This window comes from Chiloscyllium plagiosum, unplaced genomic scaffold (genome assembly GCF_037043375.1).
Source record: "Chiloscyllium plagiosum isolate Xiang-an unplaced genomic scaffold, Cpla_swu_hap1 HiC_scaffold_12, whole genome shotgun sequence".
NCBI classification, from domain to species: Eukaryota; Metazoa; Chordata; class Chondrichthyes; order Orectolobiformes; family Hemiscylliidae; genus Chiloscyllium; species Chiloscyllium plagiosum.
Genome location: NW_028270150.1, coordinates 72,556,604 through 72,582,590, shown reverse-complemented (window position 1 = coordinate 72,582,590; position 25,987 = coordinate 72,556,604). Strand labels below are relative to the sequence as shown.

General features: G+C 42.9%; 1 protein-coding gene across 1 annotated transcript in view; it reads left to right on the top strand.

Annotated features, from left to right (window-relative positions):
* LOC122555067 (cilia and flagella-associated protein 47-like) overlaps positions 1-25,987 on the top strand; it is a 497,478-nt gene that overhangs the window by 55,657 nt on the left and 415,834 nt on the right. The window contains 5 exon segments of the mRNA XM_043700727.2: positions 7,457-7,600; positions 12,697-12,880; positions 16,990-17,043; positions 22,169-22,265; positions 25,341-25,557. Of these exon segments, the coding sequence (XP_043556662.2) occupies positions 7,457-7,600; positions 12,697-12,880; positions 16,990-17,043; positions 22,169-22,265; positions 25,341-25,557 (696 nt within the window).

Here is a 25,987-nt window from a genome sequence, read left to right as displayed (position 1 = left end):
ATTTAAAAGGCATCTGAATGGGTATATGAATAGGAAGGGTATGGAGGGAGGCCAGTTGCTGGCAGGTGGGACTAGACTGGGTTGGGATATCTGATCAGCATGGACGAGTTGGACCGAAGGGTCTGTTTCCATGCTGTACATCTCTATGACTCTATAACTCTATGACAACTTCAGTATCGACATTTGCACATTTACGTAAGAGCTCTTGTTGCCTTTCTAACTCCAAAGAGGAAATAATAAATTTGCCTTTGTAATGGCCCCTATGTATTTGTGTTTTGGATTAAGGACACAACAATAGGAGAACCAAGTAGGCAACATTGTGTTATGGACCAGTCCAGACCCCCTCAAAATATTTTAAGAAGGTAGCCTAGACCTAACTTTTTCTTATCCTAAAGGCAAATGTAAAGTGTTGTGTCCCAGATGTAATTTGATTGGTCAAACTACTCAACGTTAAGCAAAACACAATATTTAAAACATTATAGTGAAAATACAACAAAAGAAAGAAGAACTTAGAATAGCTTAACTCTATAGGAAACCCTAACAGCATAATAGATACAAGTAACTATTCCTCATTAACTGTTCCAATAGACTAATATCCCATAAACACACCCTTGGCAAAAATGCAAATTTAGAAAATGGATTTTCTTACATGCATTGCCTGCTGTAGGAAGAGAAATCTCAATGTCTAGCTGTAACCGAGAGAGGGGGAAAAGTAGTTTTTATTTCTTTACAATTCATTCAGCTTCTGCTGAATCTAAAAACTAAAGCAACCCACTAGAAACCTTGGTCTGTGAGAGCTGGGCACTCCAATCCAGGCTGCCCCTATTATTCCAACTTGAAGAAAAAATTTGTTCAAGTTACCACAGACTGCTTGAAATCTCTCATTCAATCTCTCTCTTGAAAGAAACCAAGACAAATACACTTCCTAAAGCCACAGCATTGTCACATTAGGAGTAATGTGACACTTACTCACATGAAGCCCTCCTACTTCTATTTATAAGACAGTGTTTTTTAAGTACCCCACTATTATTAGTTGGAAATTAAAAAGATCCCACAGTCTCCAACTTACTGTTACAGATTGTTTGAAGGAACCAGTAAGATTTTTAGTGCCAGAATCCAATACCTGTCCATGGATGAATGAATGGAAGAACAAACAATACCATTTATATCTCTATGGATAAATGATGGCAGAATGATAAGGCCCTGCCATCTTGTGGAGTTGCTAAGTTTCAGTAATGACTTAACTTCAAGGACAAGCCACCTTGGACAAGCATTCTTTGACCAAGTGTTTGGGAGGATTCTGGATGATCACTCTGTGTCCACTATTAGTGATGCCATGGGTAGCTAGCACTGAAGCCTTTGCTGTGAACCTCCAGTGAGCTCCTGGATGCAAGGTGAAGGAAATGAGTTTTAATCCTTGGCCCCTGCTGTTCTGGGAGAAAGTGAGGACTGCAGATGCTGGAGATCAGAGCTGAAAATGTGTTGCTGGAAAAGCGCAGCAGGTCAGGCAGCATCCAAGGAACAGGAGAATCGACGTTTCGGGCATAAGCCCTTCTTCAGGAATGAGGAAAGTGTGCCCAGCAGGCTAAGATAAAAGGTAGGGAGGAGGGACTTGGGGGAGGGGCGTTGGAAATGCGATAGGTGGAAGGAGGTCAAGGTGAGGGTGATAGGCCGGAGTGGGATGGGGGCGGAGAGGTCAGGAAGAAGATTGCAGGTTAGGAAGGCGGTGCTGAGTTCGAGGGATTTGACTGAGACAAGGTGGGGGAGTGGAAATGAGGAAACTGGAGAAATCTGAGTTCATCCCTTGTGTTTGGAGGGTTCCTAGGCGGAAGATGAGGCGCTCTTCCTCCAACCGTCGTTTAACTATGGTCTGGCGATGGAGGAGTCCAAGGACCTGCTGTTCTGCCACGCCAGCCAGGATGGAATACTTAACAGCCTATAACTGCTTTCCTGCTTTAACCTCTGAATGAAAGGCTGTGCCATGTGACATTACTTGACTCTGGCCTGAGACACCAAATTTGGATGCCTGGCAATTGGGGGAGGCAGAGCTAAACTAAGGGGGCTGTTAATGTTAACTTTTTCAGTAGAAAATGGTTTACAAGCATGTAATATTAGCAGGTTAGATCAATGAATGAAGCGTGCAGCCAACTGAATATGAATGGCATGAGCATGAAATTCTTTGAGGGATGTGATTTTCCAAAATTATAATTTTATGATGAAACTTGCCTCATTCCCTACATATGTTTCTCACAAAACATTTTGCATCATCATCACTGGGGCTATTATATGCTCAGATCAGAAATGCATGTAAATATGAGACTTCAATAAACTGAAATTATAGTGTTTTGACATGATTTCTTGAGTGTTATAATGGGCAAAAACAAGTTTACATGCCTGATATTTAGAGAAAAAAAAATCATTTTGACAATCTCAATGTCTCAGGTCCTGGTTTGTGGAAAGGAAGAGTGCTCCCCCTAAAGGCAGCTTTGTAAATGGAAATGTTGCTATTCTGGGCCTTGCCTCAATGAATGTAAATGAATTGTTTGTTCTGAGTTTGTTTGTGCAGTATGGGTTTATAAGTACATAACACCTTCAATATATCATATCATCCCATTAGATTAAGATGGACAGAATGGAATACATACTGAGTAGAAGTTAGAAACACCAAAAGTGTGAAAACAATTTTTTTGAGGAAGTCTTTGAAGGTGAGGAGATACAGAGCAAGATGGAAGATTTTAGAAGATAATTCAAATTCAAGACCATGTTGACTGATGTCTTTGTTGCTGGTTAAATTGTGAAATAAATATACATTTTTATTCATAACTACAATACATAGTTATAATTGTATCTATCAATTTTTAAAACATTCCCTCACAGGATGTAGGAACAGTTGTGACCACCCTAACTTCCCTGGAGAAGGTGTTATGATATAGCAGTGAACCCAGCTGTTAATTAAATCAAATGCCCAGAAAACCCCCCTCGCCTCATAACCTGTTAAAATATGAGTGATAGAGAACTCCCAAATTCCACTTTTTAGCGAAAATAATATCAATTTATTCTTTAAAAGTGAACATTAAACAACAGCTATTCACAACTCTAATACCCCCTTTCTCTTCACTGTTTATAATCTGCCTCCAACACTATAGTAATAGACTGTTCCAATAAAACACTAAAATTATATCAGCTTAATTTCAAAACCATACAGCAGCTGTTGTCCTCAGTGTCTTTCTTCTTCTTGCTGAAGATCTCCCTGCATCATCTTCTTTCTTTTACTGCAAATATGTTTCATATGTAAAGGTACCTTTGATGGACAGTGTTCCTAATTTCTTGGGTCTGTCTCAATGGCAGATACTCTGTCTGACTTTCAAAAAGCCTGCTTTTTTATACCCCCAACATGGGATCATCTCATCGGTTCGATGTTGGCAAAACAATAAATTCAAACTCGATTGGGTTTTAGTATCCTGGGGCATAATTTAAACTGATTGGTTAAATTGTTTTCAAAACAGAAACCAATTCAGGTATCTATTTCACAGCTAAATGTTACAGTTTTTTTCAATTTTCCAGTCCACTCTGAGACTGCTCTTGTAAGCTCTCAGTACAGAACAGTATTCACTCTCTCTTAAAGGTTCAGTACATGCCTTCAACTTCATAACAAAGGTGATGGAGAGTTGCCTTCTTGAAACCCTGCATCTATCTTTTGTAGGTGCACCCAAATGTTGAGAAAGTACTTCTGGGATTATAACCCATCACTAGTGGGCATTATAGTTTCAAATTGCAATGGTATGTGGTTTGGAAGCTTGCAGTGTAGCTTGCAGTTGGTGATGTTCCTATTGTTTTCTGGGCCTGTTATCAAAGTGATAGAGGCCACAGGTTTGGAATGCACTGTTGAAGGAGCATGAACTGCTAAAGTGCTTTATGGTATCCACTGTTACCACACTGTGTTAATGGTCGAGGGAATGAATATTTCAAATGGTTGATGCAGTGCCGGTCAAATGAGCTGTTAAGTTCTGAATGATATGAAGCTTGTTGAGTTTCATCGGAGCCACACACACCCAGAGAACTGAAGAGTCTATTTACCTCATTCCTGGCTTGTGTCTTGTACATTGTGGATAGGCTTTGGGAAATATGGAGGTGAGGTACTCACCATTGGATTCCCACCCTCTTATCAACACATATAACCACATATTGAATTTCTGTTAACACTAATTCACAGAATGTTCATACTGAGAGTTTTTGTGATGGTAATGCCTATTGTATGTCAAGGGATGGTGTTAGATTATATTTCATTGGAGGTGGTCATTATCTGGCACTTGTGTGGTGTAGTTGGTACTTGCCACCTATCACGCCAAACCTTTATGTTATCCACGTCTGGCTGCCAATACTCCCCTTAATTCTTTTCTCAGTATGTGATCTCAAAGTTCCAGAGTTCGTGTTGATTAGCCTGCACAGAGCCTTGGAGCGACAGTACTGTGGCACAATTTAGAGGGAATGTTGCTTGCTGCATTTTAGTATGGACTGCTTTAGTATCTGAGGAGTCACGATTGTGTTGAACATGGTGCTATCATTACCACATGCCTTCCCTATTTGTATATTTGTAGCGCCTCTTTAGATTATATTACAGTATGGAAACAGGCCCTTCGGCCCAACAAGTCCACACCAACCCGCCGAAGCGCAACCCACCCATACCCCTTACCTAACACTACGGACAATTTAGCATGGCCAATTCACCTGGCCTGCACATCTTTAGACTGTGGGAGGAAACCGGAGCACCCGGAGGAAACCCACGCAGACACGGGGAGAACGTGCAAACTCCACACAGTCAGTCGCCTGAGGCGGAAATTGAACCTGGGTCTCTGGCGCTGTGAGGCAGCAGTGCTAACCATTGTGCCACCGTGCCGCCCACAAATTCTTTCAATTAGTTGTTTAATTGTCCACCACGATTCACTACTGGATGTAGCATGACTTCAGAGCTTCATCCAATCCTATGGCCCCATGGAATTGCTTAGCTCTGACTATTGTGGGCTGATGTGACTCTTTTCTATACAAGTAGCTCAATGTGAAAGTTTTACAAGGCCTGGTGCTATTCCTGACATATGCCCTGTATTCTTCATTTAACCAAGATTGATTCCTAGGCTTGATAGTATTAGTAAAGTGAGAGAAATGTTAGTTCATGAGGTTTCACTTTGTAGTTGAATATAATTGTATGGGTGCTGCCCACTGTGCCCCATGGATAACCAGTTTTGAGCTGTTAGATACATGGTATCAAGAAATGATCCACAGTGGCAGGACTATACACTGCAATGGAGGATACATTCATTGTGAAGATAGAATCTCATATTCACAAGGACTGTGATGATAAGACCTACTTCACTGACGTAGACAACTGCATCTGCGGCTTGGTGAGGAACACATGAACAGAGGGTCCCCAGTTTACAAACCATTGCCTTACAGACACTTGTATTTACAAATGTTCCTCCATACATGGGTGTAATTTTAAAGACTCAACATGCAAATGTTTCCTGTACTTTCCATTGTCCTGCATCGTATTCCAACTTGTGTACAATTCAACTTGTGAACAGAGTCCAGAGCAGAACCAATTCACAACCCAGAAATTGCCTGTATTTACAGAATGGATCTTAGAATCATAACAGAATTGTTACAATGCAGGAGGCCCATCGTGCCCACACGGCTCTTCACATAAGCATCATTCCCTAGTGCCAATCTTCTGCTTTGTCCCTATGCCATTGCGTACTACTTAAATCAAAGTCATTACCTAATGCTGCCTTGAATGTCTCAATTGAACCTGTTTCCATCACGTGGCCAGGCAGTGCACTCCACACCTGAACTATTTGCTGTGTGAAAGAAATGTTTTCTCACATCACCCTTGCTTTTTCATCACATTACTAAAAAACTATGTTCTCTCTTGTTTCTTTTATGAGCAGGCACAGTTTCTCCCTATCTACTCTACCCAGCTGCTACTGACTTTGAAAGCCTCTATCAAATCTTTTCTCAGCTGCTTTCTCTCCAATGAGAAGTCGCAACTTCTTCAATCTATCCTCATAACTGGAGTTTCTCATTAGTGGAACCATTCTTCTCAATCAGTTCTGTATTCTCCTCCATGAATTCACATTTTTCCTATAATGTAGCACACATAAAGGCACGCAATACCCCTAACAAGTCTTGCATGGAGTTTCAACATCACCTCCTTTCTATTGTACACGAATCATCTCATGATAAAGCCAAGGACACAGTATATTTTATTTACTGCTGTCTGCACCTCTCCTGATACCATCAGTGATCTGTAGGCCTATACATCCAGATCCTTCTATTTCTGCACCCCTTTTGGAATTGTATCCACTATTTAATATTGTCTAGTTATTTTCTTCTGACCAAAGTGTATCACCTCATACACTGAAACTTGTCTGTCACCTAACTGCCCAATCCATCAACTTGTCAAAGTCCTTTTTTCCTTTTGTTGATTTTCTCACCACCTGCCACACACCCAGTCTATTAGTTACTTACTTCAGGATTCAAGCATCTAGGTCAATAGTGGTGTTTCTGACCACTCTCGGTGAAGGGTATTGACGTCCCCATTCCATACCTTTGCTCCCCTCAGTGGGTACCGCAAGCAGTGCTCAACATGGGGGAGCAGTGATTCATCAGCGAAGGAGGATGGTAGGTGGTAATAAGCATATGTCCTCATTGTCCTGTGTGATCTGCTGCAGCAAGATTTCATGGTGGTATCTAGGACGTTGTCTGTAGGGTGTGATTCAGTATGGATTACAGTCAAGCTGTTATGTGGTTTAACAGTGGGGCAGCTTTGCTAATTTTGGCACAAGCCTCCAAATTTAGTAAAGAATACCGTTGCAGGATCGCCAGGTTTTGGTGTGTCACTGTCATTTCTAGTCTCTAAATTGATGCTTGGTGATCTGTTCTGGTGTTAATTCCTTTTGACATTTCTGTAGGAGTTTGGCTGAGTAACTTGGCCACTTCAGATGGCAGTTCAGAGTGGTGGAGACCAGGTTAGGATGATGCATTCCTTCTGAAAGGCCATTAGTGAACCAGATGTGTTTTTCCATTGCTCAGGCAATGCGTGTGACACTGACCAGGCCGACATTTATTGTCCATCCCTAATTGTCCAGAGACCTGTGGGGTCTAGAGTCTGGAGTTTTATAGAGAAACATAGCATCCAACGTATACACGAGGTCCCACCATCAACTAAGATTGAATCTGGCATCTGGCTATTGGTGAACCTGACTGGTTATGTGTTAAGTTGTTGTCTCCGTTGCATGATTACATGATATCCTCAGTTTATATTCTTAAATACTTGAATATTTCTTTAAGTATTGACCATGATCTTGAACACCTTGGTTTGACCACAGCTGTTAAATCATAAATTGCATTATTCATGTTAATATAATACAGATACGTTATATTTTCTATTAATTTCCCGCAGTGAAAAAACACATCAACAGATTCCTGTGGATCCTGAGTACGCTTACAATGATGATGAGGCAGCAGCAATGAAAGCCCATAAAAAATATTATGAAGATTTTATTCGGCATCTAATATTGCGTCGCTCGCAAAAGCAGGATCGCAGGTAAACAATGGACATATTCATGTGCTGCTTTGGCAAAATAAAAAAGAAATGCAAAATTTAATGGCGCAGCAGAATTTTTTATCCTGGGGTGGTGCTAATTTTTAATATATTTTAAGATTATCCCTTGTTTCATTGGATCTATAAAATGAGGATTTAAGAGGCCAATTACAGATAAATGCCGAAGAATGTATAAGGAATTAATTGACATCTCTTTAGATAGCTATATTTCATTCTTTCTTTACACAATATAAATAAGATTTTCCCTGGGCTAGTGAATAGAACATACTATTTTGACTTGATACAGCGCTGTGCAGATATTTGTGGGTGTACAATACTCTAAAAATAGTTTACAGTTTTGTATGAGATTAAAATACCCTTTATGACTGTTGAGAATTCTTTGAATGGTGGTATTCTGAAATAAACTTGAAATAAGTACCATAATTATATTAATATTTTAGATATCTGAAGAAACAGAATGCACAGTTATGTGTAGAGAGGTCAGTTCTTACTTAGGAGAGCCAACACATGTTTTGAATAGCCTCTTCTGTGGAATACAAAGTCTATGATTATATGAAATAATCCTTGATTTAATTGATGACATTTTCTACAATGGTGCAATGAAGAAAAGCATTCCGACAGCTTCATTGTTTCTTTTTGTTTTCTCCTTTTCAAATTAACTGGGAGTGAAAGTAGAAATCTCATGAATGGTCCTACTGTAATAGGACAGTGAAAATAAAGTTTAAGATCATTATCATATTCTCATGGCTTGACATTTTTATATGCTTCTTATTTTGAAAGGGAGCGAACAATACCAGTGGAGAATGAACTATTTAAATCTGCTAATATGGGGCCAGGCAGCCAAGTTGAGTAATTAGAATTTCTATAGGAATACAAAGAAATTCTTGTGCCTGTATAACACCTTTCATGATCCAAAGTACTTTACAGTTAATTAAGTTATTTTAAAGTGATGCCCCTGTTGTCGTGTAGGAAGGGAGATGGGAACAAGAGGTGGGCATCATCACAGACATGTACAACACAGGAGGCCATTGAACACATTGTACCAGTGTTTGGTCTTTTAAAAAAAACTAGCTATTTTCAGCCCCATACTCCCACCTTTTGTCCAGAATCCTGAATTTGTTCATCCTCAAGTATTTTCCAATTCCCTCATATAATTGATTATAGAATCTGTTTTAACCACATTTTCAGGGAGAATGTTTGATTCCTGCCACTGAGTCAATTCTATAAACATACCATCATCTTTCCACTTAACTCTACTCGCTTTCATACTTTTTGTCTCCTGACCTGTGACACTGTAGAATACCCTCTGCAAGTCCATTATTACAATACCAACTGCACAACCTTGGTCAGCTACCTCTGCAACTTAATTAAGGAGTAGAATTAAATTAGTTAGCTCTGTCTTCAACAAGTTCATACTAGTATTCCTTGATTAAACAGTGCCTTTCAAAATTAAAGGTTATTTTGTCCATGATAGTAGTTTCCGATAACATGCCCACCAAGTGATGTTAGGCTGTAGTTTTCTGATATGTCCATTTCCTCTTTTTTGAAGAGTAGCACATAATTGCAATCCGGTAATTCTCCTCCAAAATTGTAGCCAGTTAATGGCAATGTAGGACCTCATTGTGCTGTTGTTGACTTTTAATCCAGAACATGTGAGAAACCTGGCACCTTTAGCTTTGTGGGGTGATGTTGGGAAAGGTGATGTGGCCTTCCTTTGCTGGCCCCATTGAGACCTCCCAAGGCTCCACAGAAAATGTCATTCCCCATTCATTAAACCTCTCTTGCTGCCTTTGTAATTGTTTTCAAATTCCAGAACCTCTCTCTCTCTCTCTCTCTATATATATATATATATATATCAATGTTTCCTATGTCATTGATTTTTGTGCTTTCTGAACTATCTATTTCTTCTCTTTGCTGTCTTTAAATGATTTAGAGTTCAGGGACACGATTATCAGGGGTTGTCAGTGGTGACTAGCATAATGCACATCTGTGAATGTTGCAGCTTGAGGAGACTTTGGCTGCTGCCAGTTGCTGAAAATCTACTTTTGAGTTTCAGAGTTTGAGGAGCGGCTGGAGTCACTCACTCCTGCACTGTAGTTCTCAGGCAACCAACTTCTGGAACAAATATGGTTCAGGAATCTATGCCCCAGATACATTGTATTCGAATTAGGCAGAGAACAGCCACAAGGCTGATCACTAGGTTTGGAGACTTAAGTGGAAAAACTGAAGTAATTTGAGCTCTCAACTTGGAAGAAGACATCCCAACATGAAGGGCTAATGTATGGCATACTACTGGTATATTTGACACATGCGATTGTCCAGAGAAACAAAAGCAGGATAATAAAAAAGATAGAAAACTTTGAGGCTGGAAGTAATATGATTTTGGAAGAGGTTTTGTGTTGTGGCATTGTGCAGAAAGGGTTTGGGTTTTGAGTAGAGTGGTCTCAGTTCTTGAATCTGATAGAACCTGTGCAAATTAATGCTTAGGTAAAAACAATGACTGCAGATGCTGGAAACCAGATTCTGGATTAGTGGTGCTGGAAGAGCACAGCAGTTCAGGCAGCATCCGAGGACAGGCAAAATCCGAGGACAGGCAACATCGGCGTTTCGGGCAAAAGCCCTTCAACAGGAATAAAGGCAGAGAGCCTGAAGCGTGGAGAGATAAGCTAGAGTAGGGTGGGGGTGGGGAGAGAGTAGCATAGAATACAATAGGTCAGTGGGGGAGGAGATGAAGGTGATAGGTCAGGGAGGAGAGGGTGGAGTGGATAGGTGGAAAAGGAGCTAGGCAGGTCGGTCAAGTCCGGACAAGTCAAGGAGACAATGTTGAGCTGGAGGTTAGAAACTAGGATGAGGTGGGGGAAGGGGAAATGAGGAAGCTGTTGAAGTCCACATTGATGCCCTGGGATTGAAGTGTTCCGAGGCGGAAGATGAGGCGTTCTTCTTCCATGCGTCTGGTGGTGAGGGAGCGGTGGTGGGGGAGGCCCAGCACCTCCATATCCTCGGCAGAGTGGGAGGGGGAGTTGAAATGTTGGGCCACGGGGCGGTTTGGTTGATTGGTGCGGGTGTCTCGGAGATGTTCCCTGAAGCACTCTGCTAGGAGGCGCCCAGTCTCCCCGATGTAGAGGAGACCGCATCAGGAGCAACGGACACAATAAATGATATTAGTGGATGTGCTGGTAAAACTTTGATGGATGTGGAAGGCTCCTTTAGGGCCTTGGATGGAGGTGAGGGAGGAGGTGTGGGCACAGGTTTTACAGTTCCTGCGGTGGCAGGGGAAAGTGCCAGGATGGGACGGTGGGTCGTAGGGGGGCGTGGACCTGACCAGGTAGTTCAAACTTTGTGCGAAGATTTGTAGCTCGGGTGCTCGTTGTTAGAGGCATGGCATTCATCCACAAACTCCATCAACAAACACATCGACCTGGACCCAATATACCGGCCACTACAGCGGACAGGTGAAACTGACAACCAGAAGTGGCAGGGACAGACCACTATAAACACCGGAGGAAACATCAAAGAAGCGCTTTGCAGGAGGCTCCCAAGCACTGATGATGTCGCCTAGCCAAGGGACGAAACGTTTGCAACAAAAACTTCCAGCTCGGCGAACAGAACCACAACAACTGACCAGGTAGTCACGGAGGGAGCGGTCTTTGCGGAAGGCGGAGAGGTGTGGGGAGGGAAATATATCCCTGGTGGTGGGGTCTGTTTGGAGGTGGCGGAAATGTTGGCGGATGATTTGGTTTATGCGAAGGTTGGTAGGGTGGAAGGTGAGCACCAGGGGCGTTCTGTCCTTGTTGCGGTTGGAGGGGTTGGGTCTGAGGGTGGAGGTGCGGGATGTGGACGAGATGCGTTGGAGGGCATCTTTAACCATGTGGGAAGGGAAATTGTGGTCTCTAAAGAAGGAGGCCATCTGGTGTGTTCTATGGTGGAACTGGTCCTCCTGGGAGCAGATATGGCGGAGGCGGTGGAATTGGGAATACGGGATGGCATTTTTGCAAGAGATAGACCACCGCCGCTCCCTCACCACCAGACGCATGGAAGAAGAATGCCTCATCTTCCGCCTCGGAAAACTTCAACCCCAGGGCATCAATGTGGACTTCAACAGCTTCCTCATTTCCCCTTCCCCCACCTCATCCTAGTTTCTAACCTCCAGCTCAACATTGTCTCCTTGACTTGTCCGGACTTGTCCGACCTGCCTAGCTCCTTTTCCACCTATCCACTCCACCCTCTCCTCCCTGACCTATCACCTTCATCTCCTCCCCCACTGACCTACTGTATTCTATGCTACTCTCTCCCCATCCCCACCCTACTCTAGCTTATCTCTCCACGCTTCAGGCTCTCTGCCTTTATTCCTAATGAAGGGCTTTTGCCCGAAACGTCGATGTTGCCTGTCCTCGGATGCTGCCTGAACTGCTGTGCTCTTCCAGCACCACTAATTCAAATTAATGCTTAGTTACACTTTAAACACTTAACACTATTGCTGATAGATATGGCTGACCCCTTATTATTCTGAACATGAATGAAAGCTTATTTTTTCCAAACTTCTCACCTTTACTGCCCAAGTCTTAAATGTTAATGGTTTCAGTTGCCTTTTGCTTTAGAATTGTCAAGTAGTTGCTGCCCAATTTTCAATGTCACCTACTGCCTGTCAGTGCTGCTGAATAAAATCTTGTCTTCAATTAAAGTTTCATTGTGGTGCTCTGGTTTACACTTCAACATGTATTGCCATTATGAACCTTGAATTCCTATTAGGAATTATAGTTTTATTTATGCACATGGCTTTTCATATTGCTGCTATGTTGATCGGAACTTTTTGTTCTTAACTCAACTACCTTTGCTCCAAATAACTGAAGATATGGAGAATATTTTATAGAGTTATCATTTTGTTTATGAACAGTATAAAGTAGCAGAGCATATGGTTTGCTCTGGAAAAATCAGATGCAACTAAGATTTATCAAAAATGTGTACTTTTAGTTGGAATCCCGAGTAGAAAATGATCTTCAGTTGGCTCTTAACAAGATATTTAAACGACCTTGTATACTATAGTATTATTGTAAAGCCTATTCATTCTCCATCTTTAGAGAATTTGAACAATTTAACAACGCAAAAGATATTGGTCTGAGACCTGCAGAAGGACTAAACTCTCCATATCCTGAAGTCACACCCTTTATGCCACAGAGACAGCCACTAAAAATATGTTCTACGGTGCCGCCACCTAGGAAACACAAGCCTAAAGTCAAATACAGCAATCTTGCAGAAAAACCAGTAAGTTTGTTTCATTTCAGTTCCACTTTTATGGTAAGATTATGTAGCAGCCATGTTATCATTAGAAATAGAAACAGAAGCTGGTGGAAATTATTCAGCGGTGGAGGCTGGAACTGAGTGCATGAGCTAGTTCTTCATTTTTGGGTCAAAATTCTGAAATCAACCCGCTCGAATTGGCACCTGGTAGCTGACATAGGTTCCCGGCAAATCCAATTGCGGTCTTTATTGTGGTAGGTGATTATTCTGGAATGGGGAAGAAAGGAGAGTAGTGACCAACAGCACGTCAAGCCTTCTTGCAAAGGCAGCCACATGATTTACAGATTCCAACTTGTGGTACTTCAAGTGGCTGTATGGCAGAGCATATTGGTTCCTGAGAGCAGCAGGAGACGACTAGTCTGTCAGATGAAGCAGGCCTGGCAGGAGGTGCCTCAGGAAATAGCTACTATGTTAGAGAGGCCCCCACAATCTTCTGTGGTCTGGCAAGGAGAGACAACCTGCTACCTCCAGTACTGACCAGCAAAAACATGATTTGCGCAGCCTTGGGTCCGTGGTGCCACCAAACACGGAAATATGGTTTTTCCAGATTGGCAAAGCTCCTATCACAAGTTCTTGAGGACAAGGCAACACAAGGCAGCAATATCATGTGTTTGACCCACTGGAGGTAGCGAAAGGCTTAACTTTTCCACTGTTTACTTTGCAACAGTAAAAGATACACAACTCCAAGAAAGGGCTTGACATCAATCTCGATGTCCAAAAGTCCACAGAGGACAAGGGAATTCACATTTTCGGGGTTGAGGTGCATCAGGAAGTTGACAGTTGCAAGCTGGGATTCCTCCCAAGATGAGCTGAAATGATCTTATTGTCTCCAGGTGATTGGGTGGACCTTCCATTTCCTCCTTTGTTTTCTCCAGGCGAATACATAGGTTCTAAGCAGATAGACTGACAAAGTGAGAACTCTGAATGAAAACTACTGAGGATACTGGAGATCTGAAATAAAATCAGTAAATGCCAGAGAAACTCAGCAACATCTGTGGAGAGAAACAGAGTTAACAACAAATTAACTGCACTCTTTTTATTTCTGGCATAAACAGTTGAAACATATTTGAATACATAATGGTGTATTCAAGGTGGTTCAGTGGTTAGCATCGCTGCCTCACAGTGCCAGGGATCCAGGTTTGATTCAACCTTTGGGCATCTGTCTGTGGAGTTTGCACATTCTCCCCATATCTGCATGGGTTTTCTCTGGGTGGTCTGATTTCCTTCCACAGTCCAAAGATGTGCAGGTTAGGTGGATTGGGCATGCTAAATTGCACACAGTATTCAGGGATGTGCAGGCTAAGTGGATTAGCCATGGGAAATGCAGGTTATAGGGGTAGGGTAGGGGGTGGGTCTTGCTGGGATGCTCTTTGGAGAGTTGATGTGGACTCAGTGGGCTGTTTTCACACTGTAGGGATTCTATAAAAAATTGCCTAAGTGTCTTGCCCATCTGCACATCAACCTTGTACAGAGAGAGTTTATGAGTGGTGCTATCTAATCAGGGGAGACAGGCCGGCTACTTGCAGAGCGTTTCAGAGAACACCTCTGGGACACCCGGACCAACCAACCCAACCACCCTGTGGCTCAACACTTCAACTCCCCCTCCCACTCCACCAAGGATATGCAGGTCTTTGGACTCCTCCATCGCCAGACCACAACAACACGACAGTTGGAGGAAGAGCGCCTCATCTTCCGCCTAGGAACCCTCCAACCACAAGGGATGAACTCGGACTTCACCAGTTTCCTCATTTCCCCTCCCCCCACCTTGTCTCAGTCAAATCCATCGAATTCAGCACCGCCTTCCTAACCTGCAATCTTCTTCCTGACCTCTCCGCCCCCACCCCAGTCTGACCTATCACCCTCACCTTGACCTCTTTCCACCTATCACATTTCTGACGCCCCTCCCCCAAGTCCCTCCTCCCTACCTTTTATCTTAGCCTGCTGGACAAACTTTCCTCATTCCTGAAGAAGGGCTTATTCCCGAAACGTCGATTCTCCTGTTCCTTGGATGCTGCCTGACCTGCTGCGCTTTTCCAGCAACATATTTTCAGTGCTATCTTATCAGCCAAGGAGCCCAGAAATGGAGGCAAATCACATTCCCTCTGCTTGCTTGCCTTGATCAGTGGTGAATTTAATATAATCCGATGCCCTTTCAAATTGAAAATCACACAACACCAGGTTATAGTCCGATAGGTTTAATTGGAAGCACACTAGCTTTCGGAGCGACGCTCCTTCATCAGGTGATTGTGGAGGGCTCGATCGTAACACAGAATTTATAGCAAAAATTTGCAGTGTGATGTAACTGAAATTATACATTGAAAAATTGATTGTCTGTTAAGCCTTTCATCTGTTAGAATACAGTGATAGTTTCACTTCTTTCATGTGTAAATCACAAAACCCTTTTTTTTAAAGTTGCTTTCTCGGGTTAGTTGTTAACAATGGTGCTAGCTAGACAATGTGGTGAAGGTGTTAGCCCCCTGTGTTCTCTGTCTATGACCTGATGTTTAGATTGATTCCAATCTAAAAAGTGAGATAACAGAGTTTTACATAAATTCATGCAGTTTTTGAGCTCAGAGTTCGACATGAATGCATGCAGTTTTTGAGCATACATTCATTTAGAACTCTGAGCTCAAAAACTGCATGAATTTATGTAAAACTCTGTTATCTCACTTTTTAGATTAGAATCAATCTAAACATCAGGTCATAGACAGAGAACACAGGGGGCTAACACCTTCAACATATTGTCTAGCTATCACCATTGTTAACAGCTAACCTGAGAATGCAACTTTTAAAAAAAGTTGCTGTATTCTAACAGATGAAAGGCTTAACAGACAATCAATTTTTCAATGTATAATTTCAGTTACATCACACTGCAAATTTTTGCTATAAATTCTGTGTTATGATCGAGCCCTCCACAATCACCTGATGAAGGAGCGTTGCTCCGAAAGCTAGTGTGCTTCCAATTAAACCTGTTGGACTAAAACCTGATGTTGTGTGATTTTTAACTTTGTACACCCCAGTCCAACATCGGTATCTCCAAATCATCCTTTCAAATTGGGTATTGTTACCTGCTTTACATTGTGATGAGCATTCACTTGCGAGTTGGCAGCCAGGTCCAGTGATGTCCTTTAAAAGCACCCTAAGACATAGAAGTCCAGTTCCACTGTCACTTTACCAGGCACTGCCAGCATGTTTGGTGAGGTGTGAAATGCACCTCTACAAGTGTATGCAATTCTCTCATCATTTTTGTTTATTGAAACATCCTTCGGCAGCACTGTCATCCAGGAAGCCCATTCTTTGTTGGTATATGTTATGGAGGCCCTGATTTAGGGATGGCCTTCCTTTGTAGCAAATTTTCTACAGCAGCTACCTGAACAGTCTTGCACTACCTCACTAACTCCTCAAGGTTGACTCCCTCTCTCTCCTCTCCCTCACCCAATTAGTCCAGTGCCCGCAGATGAAATTCTCTTCAACATCAAAATACTCAACTGTTGGATTCCACTGAATGAAGAGTTATCTGATCCTTCCTTTTTTTAAAAGCAGTACTCTTAAATGCACCATCCCTATGACCGCCTTTCCACAGTGATGTTGCCTGTAACTCTCCTCCAAAATTGCTTTCTCTTTATTGAGCTGACAATTGAATTGTTTGCATGATTAGTTGATGGACCACCATTGTTGTCTGGGTTCCCTCTGCACTAACCACATGCTTCAGATCACATCAAAGTTGCTGTGAGGCAGGACCACGTTGGGAAGTTTCACATTGTTTGGCAATCCAAAATTGCAGGCTCATTTGCCATTGCTGTTCAGCGATAAATAAAACAACTTCAGTTTCATCACCTTTCCTTAAGTTCTGACGAATGTCCATCACACATGCTGCTTGGCCAGCTGATTGTTTCCCAGCACTTTTTGTTCTTATTTCAGTTTTGCATTATGCACAGTGTTTTGTTCATGTATGACTCGAAACCCTGAATAATCATGTGAAAGGTATTCTTGCTTATACCAGGGCCGCTTGTGCCTTTGTATTTCTTCCTTCATTTGACATAATATTTTTTGTTCTGTCTTTCCACCTCAAGGCATTGGCCTGTCGCGATGAAAGTTCCATGGGCACAATGGGCCATTTTGCAAAGGTGAGTTGCAAAAGCAAGCTATTCTTGATTGGGTTGAGGGCAATGGGGAAAGGAATTGGAATAGTTCGAGGTGTAACAAAAGTGAACAGTCACCTGCTCCAGTATTCACACACTATATTGCCAATAAGGCTTGCTGGAAAGCTTTTAGGAGAGGATTGCCATCCATAGCACAAGTTAATCCCCGGGATATTTCTGCAAGCAACCTGGGAGGAAAATTGTTGCTGCAATAAAATATTTTTAAAAAGAATTCTTCAAACACTTTCACTAATGAGTTGTGAAAATATTGGAGATGTGGAATAAAACTGTTTGGACTCTCAATCAGTCAAGCAACAAAATCTGTGCACTTTTGAATGGGCATGGGAAATGCACAAAAATCTATTGGTCTCAAATTGGAATATACTAATTGATGGAGGATCCTTCATCCTCAGAGGAAGAAAATTCCACAGATAAAATGTTATTTAAATCCAGCAGTCTTTCTCACAGATGATTTGGCTTTGGAAAAGATCTGACAATGACGTGTGGATTTTTTAACTTCAGATAATTGCAAGATGTTTTGCTTATGAGAAAGAAGGGGAGGTAAAAACAAAGACTTGTACAATGTGTGAGAAATAAAAATAATTGTATTGTTCACTTGAATTTTTGCAACATCATTTACTGATAATCACTTTATCTTGGCAAACAAACAATTTACACCAAAAGTATATGAGCAAAGTACAATTGAACATAGGCATGCATGCTTCTCATTGTATCACCTGAAATAAGCAAATGCTTACACAAAGTTTTTCCTGAGCAGACTAATGTTTTTCTCTCTCATGATGGTCTTTTACTGCCTTTTATGACCATCTTCAGCCTAATTGTTGACATCTTGTCAATTAGGTATGCATCCACAGCTTTCTTGTGTTTGCTGTTCCAGTCTGGAATAAGCTACTGATCAAACTTGAGCAAACTAATTCTTTTTGTCTCCCACATATTCATCAGCTGTCAGGGTAAAATTTCAGCTAATGACTTTCTTTTAAAGATAATGTATTCACAGTTGCAAGGAAATACTCAGACCATTTTCACACAAGATCCCAGAAGCAGAAATGAGGTAAACAGCTAATGAATTTGTTTTTGTAACATTCTTTGAGAGTTAAAAGGGAAATTTGTAAATGTCGTCAGACAGCTCTCCTGCCCTTCTTTGAGTAGTACGATATGATCTTTTGAATGCATTTCAGAGGACAGATATCTCATTGTAGCTTTCTTTAATGGGGATCCCCAGCATGGAGCTGTTGTGACAGTATCAAGTTTCCCGAGTTGCCAGTGAGATTAGTAAATTCTCACAGACAGCCTATCAGGGAATGAAAGGTATTAAAATCCAATTACGTTTTCAGCAGGTTGTGCCAAGAGAAATACTCATTAGATATAATGAGAAAATGTGTGAAATAAATTTGTTTGAAGGGTCTAGTTTAAATCTTAACAGTGAAATGTCCCTCCACTCAAAAACACAGTAATATCTATAAATACATTGTCTATTGTTTCCAAACAATATTTTTTTAGTTTATTAAACAATAGTCCACAAATATAAAATTGCATTTGAAAGACTGCATCTGTTGCTCAGCAATTGTTATTGTTTACTGTGCTGATAGAAACCCAGTTATACCGGACTGAACAAGTTGAAACCTTTTATTGGGTTTCAAACAGCGATGTGAGAGTGAAGGAAGGAAAACTGATTCTGCATGAACTGATTACAATGATCATTGGCTGAGATAAGACAGTGTACAGCACAACCTCTGGCAGAGTAGAGAATAACAGAAAGCAACTTTGGGATTTCTCCATTAGTTGAAACTTTATTGCTGGAACAGCACAGCAGGTCAGGCAGCATCCAGGGAACAGGAGATTCGACGTTTCGGGCACAGGCCCTTCTTCAGGAATGAGCAGAGAGTGTTCAGCAGGAGAAGATAAAAGGTAGGGAGGAGGGACTTGGAGGAGGGGCGTTGGAAATGTGATAGGTGGAAAGAGGTCAAGGTGAGGGTGATAGGTCGGAGTAGGATGGAGGCGGAGAGGTCAAGAAGAAGACTGCAGGTCAGGAAGGCGGTGCCGGGCTGGAGGGATTCGGCTGAGACAAGGTGGGGGGAGGGGGGATGAAGAAACTGGTGAAGTCTAAGTTCATCCCCTGTGGTTGGAGGTTTCCCAGTCGGAAGATAAGACGCTCCTCCTCCGACCGTCGGGTTGTTGTGGTTTGGCGGTGGATGAGTCCAATGACCTGCATATCCTCGGTGGAGTGGGAGGGGGAGTTGAAATGCTGTGCTACAGGGTGGTTGGGTTGGTTCGTCCGGGTGGCCCAGAGGTGCTCTCTGAATCGCTCCGCAAGTAGGCGGCCTGTCTCCCCAATATAGAGGAGGCCACACCGGCTGCAGCGGATACAGTAGATGATGTGGGTGGAGGTGCAGGTGAATCTGTGGCGGATATGGAAGTTTCCTTTGGGGCCTTGGAGAGAAGTGAGGGGGGAGGTGTGGGCGCAAGTGTTGCACCTCCTGCGGTTGCAAGGGAAGTGCCGGGAGTGGAGGTTGGGTCGGTGGGGGGTGTGGATCTGACAAGGGAGTCGCGGAGGGAGTGGTCTCTACGGAAAGCTGATAGGGGAGGGGAGGGAAATATATCCTTGGTGCTGGGGTCTGTTTGGAGGTGGCGGAAGTGACGGCGGGTGATGTGCTGTACATGGAGATTGGTGGGGTGGTAGGTGAGGACCAGTGGGGATCTGTCCTGGTGGCAGTTGGAGGGGCGGGGCTCAAGGGCGGAGGAGCGGGAAGTGGAGGAGATGCGGTGGAGGGCACCGTCGACCACGTCGGGGGGGAAATTGCGGTCCTTGAAGAAGGAGGCCATCTGTGTTGTACGTATTTTGAACTGGTCCTCCTGGGAGCAGATGCGGCGGAGACGAAGGAATTGGGAGAATGGGATGGCGTTTTTACAGGGGGCAGGATGGGAGGAGGTGTAGTCCAGGTAGCTGTGGGAGTCGGTTGGTTTGTAGTAGATGTCCGTGTTGATTCGGTCGCCTGAGATAGAAACAGAAAGGTCTAGGAAGGGGAGGGAGGAGTCCGAGACTGTCCAGGTGAATTTGAGGTCGGGGTGGAAGGTGTTAGTGTAGTGGATGAACTGTTCAACCTCCTTGTGGGAGCACGAGGTAGCGCCGATACAGTCATCAATGTAGCGAAGGAAAAGATGGGGGGTGGGGCCAGTGTAGTTGCGGAAGATGGATTGTTCCACATACCCTACGAAGAGGCAGGCATAGCTGGGGCCCATGTGGGTGCCCATGGCTACTCCTTTTGTTTGGAGAAAGTGGGAGGATTGGAAAGAAAAGTTGTTCAGGGTGAGGACCAGTTCGGTCAGTCGAAGGAGGGTGTCGGTGGAAGGGTACTGGGTGGTACGGCGGGAAAGGAAGAAGCGGAGTGCTTTGAATCCTTCGTGATGGGGGATGGAGGTGTACAGGGACTGGATGTCCATGGTGAAGATGAGGCGTTGGGGACCGGGGAAGCGGAAATCCTGGAGGAGGTGGAGGGCGTGAGTGGTGTCACGAACGTAGGTGGGGAGTTCTTGGACTAATGGGGACAGGACCGTGTCGAGGTATGCCGAGATGAGTTCGGTTGGGCAGGAGCAGGCTGAGACGATGGGTCGTCCGGGGCAGTCAGGTTTGTGGATTTTGGGCAGGAGGTAGAAACGGGCGGTGCGGGGTTGTGGGACTATGAGGTTGGAGGCGGTGGATGGGAGGTCCCCTGAGGTGATGAGGTTATGGATGGTCTGGGAGATGATAGTTTGGTGGTGGGGGGTGGGGTCATGGTCAAGGGGACGGTAGGAGGAGGTATCTGCGAGCTGGCGTTTGGCCTCAGCGGTGTAAAGGTCAGTGCGCCAAACTACTACTGCGCCTCCCTTGTCAGCTGGTTTGATGGTGAGGTTGGGGTTGGAACGGAGGGAGTGGAGGGCTGCACGTTCCGAGGGTGAGAGGTTGGAGTGGGTGGGAGGGGGTGCAACACTTGCGCCCACACCTCCCCCCTCACTTCTCTCCAAGGCCCCAAAGGAAACTTCCATATCCGCCACAGATTCACCTGCACCTCCACCCACATCATCTACTGTATCCGCTGCAGCCGGTGTGGCCTCCTCTATATTGGGGAGACAGGCCGCCTACTTGCGGAGCGATTCAGAGAGCACCTCTGGGCCACCCGGACGAACCAACCCAACCACCCTGTAGCACAGCATTTCAACTCCCCCTCCCACTCCACCGAGGATATGCAGGTCATTGGACTCATCCACCGCCAAACCACAACAACGCGACGGTCGGAGGAGGAGCGTCTTATCTTCCGACTGGGAACCCTCCAACCACAGGGGATGAACTTGGACTTCACCAGTTTCTTCATCCCCCCTTCCCCCACCTTGTCTCAGCCGAATCCCTCCAGCCCGGCACCGCCTTCCTGACCTGCAGTCTTCTTCTTGACCTCTCCGCCTCCATCCTACTCCGACCTATCACCCTCACCTTGACCTCTTTCCACCTATCACATTTCCAACGCCCCTCCTCCAAGTCCCTCCTCCCTACCTTTTATCTTCTCCTGCTCATTCCTGAAGAAGGGCCTGTGCCCGAAACGTCGAATCTCCTGTTCCCTGGATGCTGCCTGACCTGCTGTGCTGTTCCAGCAATAAAGTTTCAACTTTGATCTCCAGCATCTGCAGACCTCACTTTCTCCTCGAAGATTTCTCCATTAGTGCAGACCTGCATGAAACCCTGAAGATGTGGTCAGTTTCAGAGGAGTCGTTTCATAAATCTCTAGCTATTCATCATCAGAAACTCCAGCAAGATTCAGGTCAATTTCCAGCATCATATCATGCCCCTTTTATGAAAAAGAGAGAGAAGAACAGAAGTGCTATTCAAGTAAGATTTGTTGCTAGAAACACAGAGAACTGGGGAACACAGTGTAAAGCATTCAGATTAGCTTCCAAGTAAAATTTAGTGGAAAAAAGTCTTGTTAGTTTGTTTAATAACCAAAAAAAAAACCATTTCGAAACAATGGACAATGTACTTATAGATATTATAGATGAAACATTTCACTGTTTTCTCCCTCCACTACAGCACACTTACTCTTCTTTCAATTATTTACCGTAGGCTAGAGATGGCCTTAATGCTGTTCCATCTTCACTTCAAGAGGAAATGGATTGCAGTTTGTTTCTGACACCCCAGCAAATTCATCAAATATCCATTGGTAGGTTAAATGTTTATAACATTGATCGAGACAAAAGATGATTTCATGGGATGTGTACATAACTATCAAGGCCAGGGTTTGTTGCCCATCTCTAATTGCATTTGGTCTGAATGCCTTGTTATGCCATTTCAGTCGGCCATGTTACTCTGGGTCAGTTCCATTTAGGCTAGAGCAGGATGATAAGGAAGGTAGATGTCCCGTCCACAATGGTTTTGTCACTATTATGAAGATGATCTTTATATTCTAGGTTAAGTTGGCAAATTTAAATTCTAGTAGCTGCTGTGGTGAGATTTGAAACCGAGTCACCAAACATTAGTCTGAATTGCTAATTCAGTGACACCACCAATTCCCCACTTGTTTCTGAATAGTCAGTTTGTTAAGGCCATTATTTTCCTGTCACAAAGTTGCATCTGTGGATACTGCCTATTGAAATATAGATATTTGTCACGTGTTTTACCAACCATTTACGTTTATGGTTACATATGAAATGTTCATCTAACACTTATATTTCAAATGTTACCCCAATATTCAATGTTCCTTTTTGAAAGTGACAAGGAAATTTAGTTTGGATCAATGGTGTGTGGTGCTTAATGGGTGACAATCCTGTCAGTTATTTGGTGTAGTTCTTGGGGTTCGCCACTTTCACTTGCCCCATTGTGATATCATTGAGTAAATGCCAAAGGTAGTGATATGTGGAGAGCCATGACTACCAACCTTCAGACATGAAGAAGGTGTATGTTGATAGTAATTTATCTTCTGATCAATATATAGAGAGGGGGGAGTTGTTTTTTTCCAAATACATGTTTAACATTGAGCAAAAGAATGGGTTATTTGGTGTCCAATTGTGCATGCCTACTGCAGACTTTCACCTTTCCCATTCTAAACATTTCTTCTTCCTGGAGTTTGTTTCTATTGTTCTGGGTTATTATGCAACAGGTTTCACTGTGCCTTTGGCTGGTTCCTTTCTGGCTGGTCCATGCATATTAACTCGGCAACAGGCTGTCCTCTAAGACTGAACCACTTTTCTCCTGCTCCAGTTGATAACCTCATGTACGTCTCTGATGTTGGTGCAATCCCAGCCTTGTTAACATCTGTATTTATTAGAAGCTCTTGGAGGCAGACTATGATCCCTTAAGGAAATAGGAGACTGTAGGGAGGTCTCTGATTGCTCCCTGAAATAGGCAAAATGGGGTTGTGTGGGTTTTTCAGTTAGCTACTGGGCCACCCTGATGAGGATCAATAATGTCAAATCTGAACTTCATTTCTCTTCCACTGATGCTGCGAGGTCTGCCAACAGTGTTGCCAGCATTTTCTGTTTTTATTTCAGGTTTCCAGCATCTCCAGCATGTTGCTTTTGAATCTCAGAATATTGTTACTTTCATAGTTTATTAAACCAATTACATACAGTGTTTTGACCATAACGTTAATCAGTGATCTTCATTTTCTCAATTTCTAAGTAAATCCAATCTAATTCAAAAAGTGGAAAAGACTTTCTCCTACATATTGGTCTTCTTATTATGATGCTTTTGGTGCATTCAGATGTGATACATGAAGGTGCTTAAAACCTTATCTCGAATTATTTATGAGATCATGTGGAAATTCAATCCTTACACTTTTTCTTTTCAGTGACCCCCTTCTAAGATATTTTACACCTCTATCATTTTGGAAATTCATTGACCAATCTTTCTTAGTTTATATGTTTCTTCTACCCTTACTGGAAGGGGTATGAGATTAAAAAAGAACCAGCTGTTTCTGATATCTCATGCAATTAGCAAATTCTTAATGTGTGATCTTAGATGGTGAGTTAAAACGTAATAAAAAAACATTATACAGAGGAACCTCGATTATCTGAATGAGATGAGTGGGCACTATTTCATTTAGATAATTGATTCTTCGGTTAATTGATTTTCTCTGGGGCTCAGAGTTTTCTGTGAAGTCCGCTCCCCGTTCAGGAGACTAGGCAGCAACACACTGCGCGTGAGACCCCGCCCCCCCCCCCCCACCTGCCCCCAACTTCGTCTGCTCCTAGCCCTATCCACCACTGCATCCACGCCCCGCCCCACCCCCAACCCCGCACCCCCTAACATCCCCACCCACTGTCTGACCCCCGTCTGCACCACCGGCCCCATCTGACCACACCCTGCTAGACCAGCTGGACTGTACATTAACAGTAAGACTGCTGCTGCCTTTGTGGGGTAATATCCAAATAGCATGCGTGTGCACACACGCACACAACCTTTTGACAGGTTCCACTTCTGCCCAGTACAGTACAATGTTAAAGTGATTATCTGGGGCAGGGGGGTTTAGGGTTCACCCCTACGTAGAACTCCAGGGAAAGTGTGAGGGGAGAGAGAAAGAGCGGGAAGTCAGTCATTTGGAGACGGTGCCTGGACTGTCCAGGACTGTTCTCAGCAGCATTTCAGTGAGCTGAGTTTGTTTTTAATCATTATACCTGTAAACAAAAGACGCGATCAGGGTTGAAACAGCTCTTTGACGTAATGTTTCTATCGGGACCTTGAGATCCCCTCGGATAAACTGATATTCGGATAATTGATATTCGGATAATCGAGGTTAATGAGAAAATAATGGAAATGAGAAAATTCGGATAATGAGAAAATAATGGAAATTAATAATTCACTAAATCTGGTTGGAGAGTAAATATTTTAATCTCTAAGCTTGTTTTTGCTCTGTTCCCTTGCAAATTATTCCCTTTAACTAACAAAAGGAAAGCATAGTTTTAAAAATCATCATATTTAAATCTTAATCATGAACAACTTTAAATAGAGTAAGCTTTGACAGTAATTTTGGTCCAGAAATAATTCATGAGATTAGGCATTAGAATATAAGCAACAATATTATTGTTGTTGTTGTAACATTGCTGCACTATGAATTGTATACAGTTCCACTTTTCGTTTTTCTAAGAATCCAGTACCCACTCCCTCAAGTTTTGATCGTGAAAAATGTACTTAATGATCACGGAACTGCTACCTTTTGTCCCCTGTGGAATTGCATTTAATCTATGACAAAGGCAATTTGTTTGGTACAATTTGTTTTTGAATTTTTTTTAAACTTCAGGTCCAACTACAATTGACTTTGGAAATGTTTGTGTATATTCAACATCAAAGCAGATTTTAAATATTGTGAACAACTTACCCACTTACATACTAATTGAAGTGACAGCTGACTATCCAGAACTCCGGGAATCCAGCCCATTATCTCAGGTGGTACCACCCATGTCCGCAGCTTGCCTACCTATAATATTTGAGTCTACATCAGAGGGAGCATTTCAAAAGTAAGTTTCAAAGAAGAATTGCTTTGTTTTTCAATAGAGAAGCAAACTGTCAGTGAACATAAATAAATGAAAATAAATAAATAAGTTGATTTTGGTTAATTGAATATGAAGGTGGTGACAAAGCAGGCAAAATAGTCTTTTTTGCCTCTCATATGTCAGTCTAATATTCATTTCTATTCAAGTCCACTTAAACAAACATGCAATGGACATTTCATGGGCAAACAGTGCGATACTGTACAGTTTGAGTCCTTGTCCATTGTTAATTTCAACTCCACACTGCCTCATGTGTTTTGATGTTGTAGCAAATTAAGTATAAATTATTGTTCTTACCTTCTGAGGTCTTATGCCACTCAGATGCACTGGGGACCTTATTGAAAGTTTAAGCAAGTGTGTTTCCATTTACTTTGCTGAAGGGTCTTGGAAAAAATAA